This window comes from Gavialis gangeticus, unplaced genomic scaffold (assembly GCF_001723915.1).
Source record: "Gavialis gangeticus isolate Ggan-Ray unplaced genomic scaffold, GavGan_comp1, whole genome shotgun sequence".
Taxonomy (NCBI): Eukaryota; Metazoa; Chordata; order Crocodylia; family Gavialidae; genus Gavialis; species Gavialis gangeticus.
In genome coordinates, this window is record NW_017728971.1 from 8,716 (window position 1) to 16,245 (window position 7,530).

The following is a 7,530-nucleotide window of genomic DNA, read 5'->3' on the forward strand; positions in this document are numbered from 1 at the left end:
GCTTGCCCCGGGTGTCGTAGTCCCAGACCACGCACTGCAGGGACAGCAAGAGGTGGCTGCACCGGGGCCTGGGCTGGACACAGCGGGGCAGCTCGTAGACCCCAGGCCCCCATGCGCGCTCACCCGCAGCCTCCTCTTGTCCTCGCAGCTGCACAGCGAGTTCAGCGAGACCTTGAAGGGCTCCCACACGGGGCTCAGGTTGTTCTTCACCACCTGCGGGGGCAAGGAGAGCCCCAGGAAGGGGTCAGCCCACGTCAGGGCAACCCCGCGCCCCACCACGCCTCTCTCCCGGAGGGATGGAGGCACCATGTGCAGCCCCCCCCCAGGGACCTGCAGCCCCCCCAGGAGCCCGCCGCCCCCGCGCCCGCCCCAGGCGGCAGGCAGAGGCGGACAGCCTGAGCGAGGAGCTGACAGCGCCTGACGGGGTAATTGCTCCACCGAGCACCTAATGCTCCTAGACCCCCGACAGGTGCAGAGTGATGACTGCCTGGAGAGCAGCGGGGGGCTGCCAGCTGCTCAGCCGCCGAGCCCCCTCCCTTGCAGCCCGCGAGGGCCCTGATGCGGGCAGGGGGCATGAGCCTTGGCACTGGAGGAGGAGGAGATTGGGGGGGAGCAGGGTGCCGGCTCCTTCCTGGCCCCCCAAAGCAACAGTCTGCAGCTCCCAGCCCCGGGGGCTACCCCTGGAGACGCCCCACACCTGGGTCCCATGCCAGGGCCAGGCCTCACCTCCGTGCGGTACACCAGCTGCTCGCTGCGGTCGTCGTTGATCCGGTAGATCTCCAGGAAGGGATCCGACTTGCTGAATAGGTCCTGCGGGAGAGGCAAGAGGGGGTGAAGGGCTCTGGGTTTACTCCATGCTGCCGGGCAGATCCCACGTGGCGCTGGCCCAGACCCGCACGAGGATGCAGCTCTGGGCCCCGGCACTGGGGACACGGCCTCCCCCGAGGCCCAGCAAGGCCCCGATCCTGGGGTGCAGGGGCCAGGACACGCTTGTGCCCACTCCTGAAACACGCCTCCCCCCGCGGGCTGAGCTGGGGCAGCCCCGGGGCCCGGCCGCGCTCACTTTGTCGTCCAGCTTCTTGGCCCGGAAAGCGAGCTCCACGTAGCCGTTGTTGCCAGAAATCTCCTCGGAGAGCACCTGCAGGGAGACGAGGGCACCCATGCAAGGTGGGTACTGCACGTGCCGGGTACCGTGTGCAGCAGGGCACGGGAAGCTGCAGGGCACACATGTTGCTGGTATGTTCCCAGCCTGCTGCAAGGATCCCTTGGAGATCCCATGGGAATCCCCGCGGCCTGGGGGCTGGCAGGGGCTGGCTGTGTGCAGGGGGCCGGGAGACGGGCAGGTGGACACTGGGCGCAGGGCAGAGCTGGGCACGCACCGTGATGGTGGACTTGCCGGCGTACTTCCCGTACTTGAGGAACAGTGGCTTGGTCACGCGCTTCTGAGCCACAATCTGCAAGGGAAAGCGCGGGTGTGAGGCAGCATGGGGCAGGTCGGCCCAGGCAGGGGTCACGGGTGTCCATCCATGCAGGAGCATACGGATGAGAAGACGAACTAAACAAGTCACTATTACAGAGCGGTGGGCAACCTCTGCAGACCCTTTGTCTGTCCACCTCCCTTGAGGGAGGGTCTCTCAATTCCCAACCTCTGTAGCCTACTAAGGAAGGGAGAGTGTTTAAATGATCACTTCCACCACTGCAGGGAGGACACGATGCCCCGGGAAACGATTCCCCGGGAGAGGCAGCAGCCTGAATCCCGCCGCAGGGCACGGTCGTGCCAACGGTGGCCCAGCAGGACGGGGGTTACCTGGCCCACGGTGCACTCCATGCCCCCCAGGAAGTCATCATCATGGGTGCCGATGCTGGCGTGGCCGTGGCTGTCGTAGACCTCGAAGCGCAGCTTCTGCACCTCCTCGAAGTAGTAGTCCACCATGAAGATCTTGGAGAAGACGGGGTTGAGGTTGCTCTTCATCACCTCGCTGCGGTCCACCTGCAATGCGGGGGCACTCAGGGCCTGCACCCACCAGCCTGGCACGACGATGGTCTCCCGGGGATGCTGCACCCTGGCAGCCGCAGCAGGGCCGGAGGAGTCCCCATCCCGGGAGCAGGAGGGTGGCCCACGTCCGGAGAGTGGGACCTGGGGGGAGCCTGACACCTCGCCGGGAGCTGCCCATCTGGAGGGACATGGCCCCGATGCCCCAGCACCCGCTGCTGCAGCCTACAGGGACTGAAAGGCACCTTGTGTGCCAGCGCCTTGCTCTGGGCACTGACTGCAGGATTGTGGCTGTGACCCAAGCCGTGGGGTCGCTGTGCACCGGGCTGGGCAGTGCGGCCAGTGCCCGGGAACGGGCTGCAGATCAGAGTCCTGGGTTACTGCCAAGTCAAATGGGCCGGGAAAGCTCTCCTGGTCTTGCCTGGGTGCCAGTGATGCCCAGTCCTTGCTGCCTGGCTCCGGCAGGGTGGCACTGATGCTTGGGTCCGGGCACCCTGTTCCCCCCTGGGTAGGCAGGAGGCTGCATGGCCGTGTGCAGAGACCCCTCCATCAGCAAGTTAAGGAAGGGGATTGTGGCGTGGAGCCCAAGCAGATGCACCTCACCACGGGGCACGGTGCCGAGTGTGGCATGGACCAGGGCATAGATGCAACGGCCGCGCTGCCGGCACAGCACCTGGCACCAAGCTGCCGGCTTCAGGCCAGCGTGCTTCTCCCACGAGACCTCCAAAAGCCTCTCCTCCCCTTAACGGACGGAGAGCTGTTAATCGGCTGCAAGAACGGTCTGCCGGAGGAGCAGCCGCATCTCCGGCATCTCGAGTGCAGCGAAGGGGAAGTCCTACACAGCGCCCGCTGGGCACTACGGCCCCTTGCAGCTCTCCCGGGGCAGGAGCAGGACTCATCCCGTCCTGCTCCAAACGCTAAAGGTTAAGGAGACCGTTCTCAGGCAGTACAGGGCCTATGACATGTTGCTTTCACACCATGGATAGCAGCAACAGCAGCAAATCGGGGAGCTGACCCACCCGGCCCCCACAGTGCCAGTGTGCATCCTCCCGGATCCTGGGCAGAGGAGATGGGGGCATCTCAGCCCTTGGCCTCCACCGGGGTGAATCCACCTCCCGCCTGGCTGCAGCCGCGGTGGGAGCGCTGGCTCCCCGCCACGCTCGCCCGGGCTGGCCAGGAAAGAGCACCATTAGGCAGAGCTCTTGGCAGGCAGCAAGAAGCCATTAGCGACCCGAAGGGCGCTGGGGGCACCTCCCGGATCGCTCCCCCGGCGCAGACGCATCCCGCAGGCGAGGCCGGCGGCGGAGATGCAGCGTCAGCTCTCCGGCCGTGGCACAAGGCAGAGCGGCCCCGAGGGGCTGCGGGAGCTCAGACTGGCTGCTGCCAGCCGAAGCGGGGCAGCGCTCCGCCTTGGCCCCGTGCCCCTCGCCGTGTCCTCACGTCCTTCTGCTGCAGCCATCAGCCTCCGGCTCCTGCATCCCTCGCGCCGTCCCTGCGCCCTTGGCGTGTCTGCGCCAGGCTCCCAGGCCTGTAGCCGGCCGCCCCCTGCTCAGAGCCATGTGCCCGGGGTGAAGGCAGCAGGGGACCGGGGACGCCGCGGTCCTTGCAGACCGGAGCTGCCTGGCAGCTGCGTGCACCCGCTCTCCTCCCGGCTCCACGCAGGCAGCGGATTTAGGGAGAGGGGATAATGATATCGCGGCCGAACACATTACCGCTGATAAGCCACTGCGCCAGCTCAGCTTGGCTCACTCTACATGGCTCCCTGCCCCCCGGCCCAGCGCCCGCGGGTGGGTGTGTGCAGCCTGGGGCCGGGGCGCCCGCACCAGCGCAGCCAGGCAGGACCATGCGCAGCCCTGGGGTCACCCGCGAGGGCCCGAGGGAGCAAACTGGCCTCCCCGGGAGGCCACCGCGGCGCGCAGCTGGGAACGCCAACTTGGAACCGCTGGAGCGGAAGAACCAGCTGGGCGTGAAATCGGCAGTCCATGCAGGAGAGCCGGGGAGCCACGCCGAGGGCCTGAGCCTGGCACCGGCCACCTGCCCTTGCAGAGGAAAGCATCCTCCTCCCCCCTGGCTGCTCCCCCCAAGGCAGCCTTGCCCCTGGCTCCTGGCAGAGCCCTGCGAAGCGCCAGCGAGCACCGTGAGCCTGAGCCGAGCAGGCCGGCTCCGTGTCAGAGCCAGGCAGGTGGCCACGCCGTGCCCATCACAGCACTGGGCAGGGGATGCCGCCACGTGCCGTGGGGGCACGAGCAGCCTGCGGGCCACGGCTCCCCCCAGGCAGGAGGGCTCAGCGGTGCCAGGGGAAGCCGGGGCGGGGGGGGCTGGCTGGCACCCCGGTGCCCGCCCGCAGCAGCAAGGGCACAGCGCGCTGTTTTCGCACGCGGAGCCGTGCTGGCAGCAGGCGCGGCAGCTTCCAGGAACGGAGCGGCCTCCCACACACCACATGTTCCCTGCCAGCTCTGAGTCAACAGGACGGTTTCCTGGGGAGGGCGCCCCGCCAGCAGCCCCCCGCCCCATGCCTAGGGCCCCCAGGAGAGCAGAGCCGGCCCTGCCTCTGCTGTCACCCACCACCGGCCCAGGGTGTCCAGGGAGGTTGGCAGCCGCGGGGGAAACTGAGGCACGGAGCAGGGACGGCCTTATGGAGCCATCGGTAAAGGCCGGAGGGGCTCAACTGTCCCCACAATCGGCTCCCCCCACCCCCAGCACCCGAAACCTGGCCCAGAACAAGCTCCCCGGCAGGTGCCAGCCCCCTCCCCAGCCGGGAGTCGATTACCCGGGGCAGGGATTAGGTGCTGAGCCCTGGGGATTAACGAGCCGGCTTGGAGGAGCTGCAAATAATCCGCAGGGTGCGGCAGGGGGGCCATGGACCCGAGCCGGGCAGGGGGTGGGGGAGTGGGGCTGGGGTCTGCCTAGCAGGGAGGGGGCCCGGGACCCAGCGCACATGGGCACGTCCCTGGACGGGGCACCGGGAACAGCCGTGTAGGACGCGTGGCACCGGGCGACGCCTGCCCCAGCGTGCGCAATAAAGGGTGGACCTGGGGCAGAGTGCGCCAGGGGTAGCAGGGCTTTGTCTCCTGCCCGGCCTCTGCCCCAGCCCACGGCCCCTGCTCTGCCCTCCACCGCCCCTCGCAGCCCCCAGGCACCCCTCCGGCAGCCGCCTGGTCCAGCCGGCTGCAGAACGAAGGATGCCCACGCCGGGCACCCCGGAGACCCCGTGCAGAAACGTGCACGCACGGGCATCCGCCCCGCCAGGCTGTCTCCACCGTGCTGAAACGTCCCCATCTCCCATGCACAGAGGGGGGGACCAAGGTGCATCGGCCCCTGCCCTGCAATGAGCCTCCGCCACTGCCACCCCTGTGCCGCACGCCTACCTCCATCCACTGGCCCTGGGACTGCATGAGCAGCACGACGCAGGGGTCGGACTTGTTGAGGGTGTCGCGGTCCAGCAGGTGCTTGCAGCTGACCCGCAGCTCCACCTTGGAGACGCAGGTGGCCGACACCACGCCCAGTGAGGCCTGCGACGCCAGGTCCTGGATCTCCGTCATCCTGGTGCGAGGCCGAGGGCTTCGTGCAGGCAGACGGCAGGGACCGGAGCAGCCTTGGCAGGCGGGCGATGGCCGAGACGAAGCGGGCAGCGGTGTGTCCGGGCTGCAGGCGGCTGGTGGTCAGTGGTGCCTCCAGGGAGCACGCATCATGCGGTGGGCGCTGTCACCAGCTCCGGCGCCACCTGCCAACCAAGCCAATTAGGGGCTTATGAGCACGGTCTTTTTCCCCCCTTGGAAAGGGACGAGCCAGGATTCGTTGGCCACCCTTGACAGGCAGCTCCGCCACAGCCCGCACGCCCCCTCGGCGCCTGGCAGCCCCGTGCCCTCTGCCTGCCTCTTGTCTCCTGCCCTGGGATGGTTGCGGCGCCCGCCGGCGGGGCAGGGAGGCCGCAGCGTTTGGGGGGGCTGCAGGAAGGGACACTGGCTGGAGGGCAGCGGGCTCAGAGCGGGCTCCAGTGCTGGGCGCCTGCGGTCACCTGCAAGGGTCCCAAGTGGAGACGGGCTGGTTCTTGTGCGCAGGGCTCTGGGAAAGCAGTGCCGGGCACCCTGCTCACACCCCGCGTAGCTCCAGGAGGAGCCCGGGGCCGGGAGCGAGGGTGCTGGGGGCTGCGGTAGCAGCGGGGCGCTGATGGCCGTGACCTGGGCGCCCTGCGGGAGGCAGATCCGGCACCTGGCTGTGCACGGAGCAGGTCGGGGGGCTCCCCATCGCCGGCTTCGGCTCCAGCCCGGCTGCCAGGGCAGGGGCTGCACGAAGCAGAGCAGCGTTGGGGGAGGCCACGATGCAGCCGCGTGCCGCCGGGCTGGCCCCGGGCCCCGAGCCAGGCAGGGCTGGGCACGGACCTGGGGCAGCAACCCAGCTGCAGGGAGGGGACCTGGCTCCTCGGCCGGGATAACACCCCCTCGCAGGGAAGGGCTGGATGCTGCCCCCACTTCACCCCAGCCAGGAACCGCTCCGGCTGCACTCACCCGCTTCCCACTGGGCGAAGCAGTGGCCAGGGCTGGGGTGCCCGGGTGGGCTGAGCAGGATCCCAGCCAGCAGCTCTGCCCGCCAGCCCCAGAGAGCCATGCCGGTGCTGGGGGGAGCCCAGAGCTGGCTCCCGCCACGCTCTTCCTGCCACCCTCCTCTCACCCCAGTGCCTGGCACACGCCCGGGGCTGCCAGCTGGGCCATTAAAGGCTGCACCCCCTTGCTGGGGTTGGGAGAGGGGTGTCTCCAGCCTCGGGGATGTGCCCCCGGGCGCTGCCTGCAGGGTCCTGCCCTGGGGGCACATGTGCTCTTGCACACGCACATGCATGCACCCACCCTGTGGGTGCCCACGGTGCCATCTCCTGGCTGCCAGCATCTCCCCAAACCAGGGGCCGCTGCTTGGGCCAAGGGAGGGGGCAGCGGCTGCAGAGAAAGTTTGCCAGGTGAGTCGTGCAGGTGCCCTGGCATGTGGTGCCTGCCACAGCTCACCCCTGGCAGCCCCTGGCAACCACCCGGCTGTCTTTGCCACCCCCTTGGCAGGTGGGATCACCCCCAGCCCTGCCTCCCCCCTGCCCGGAGGGTGCCAGCTCTCACCTGTCCCGGTGCGGGCACCGCTGCCCTCCGCCGTGTGCCGGACCCACGCGTGGCCAGCCCTGGCATCCGCACCGCCTGCCACCTCCACAGCCGCTGACTCAAGCTGCAGTTCGGAGCGGAGCCCTAAGAGGGAGACGACAAGCTCGGTTTAACTGCTTTGCTGCCGGCTCCTCAGCCAGCACAGCCCAGCTTGGGCACCATGCCACGCAGCTGGGGTGGGGAGGGTGCCCTGGGGCCTGGCTTGCACCCCCAGGACACCCCGTCCCCTGCCTGCAGGCCACCCCGGCTGCGCCAGCTCCAGCTCCAGCGCCCGCTGCGGGAAGCAGGCTGCAGCCTCTGCCCCAAAGCCCCCTTCCCAGCTGGCACTGCCCTCCCTAGGGGGAGAAATCCTGCTCCAGGGGCACCAGCATCAGGAGACGCCCGTGCAAAAGGGAC

The 7,530-nt window shown here is 69.0% G+C and overlaps 1 protein-coding gene across 1 annotated transcript in view; it reads right to left on the reverse strand.

Annotated features, from left to right (window-relative positions):
- Positions 1–5,559, reverse strand: part of LOC109288966 (copine-7-like) — a 13,748-nt gene extending 8,189 nt beyond the window's left edge. Inside the window, exons 1-6 of the mRNA XM_019504743.1 lie at positions 5,362–5,559; positions 1,808–1,990; positions 1,380–1,454; positions 1,064–1,138; positions 727–810; positions 124–213 (exon numbers count right to left, since the gene is read on the reverse strand). Coding sequence (XP_019360288.1) covers positions 124–213; positions 727–810; positions 1,064–1,138; positions 1,380–1,454; positions 1,808–1,990; positions 5,362–5,535 — 681 coding nt within the window. The 5' untranslated portion in view covers positions 5,536–5,559. The remainder of the gene's footprint in view (positions 1–123; positions 214–726; positions 811–1,063; positions 1,139–1,379; positions 1,455–1,807; positions 1,991–5,361) is intronic.
- Between the last annotated feature and the right edge of the window lie 1,971 nt (positions 5,560–7,530).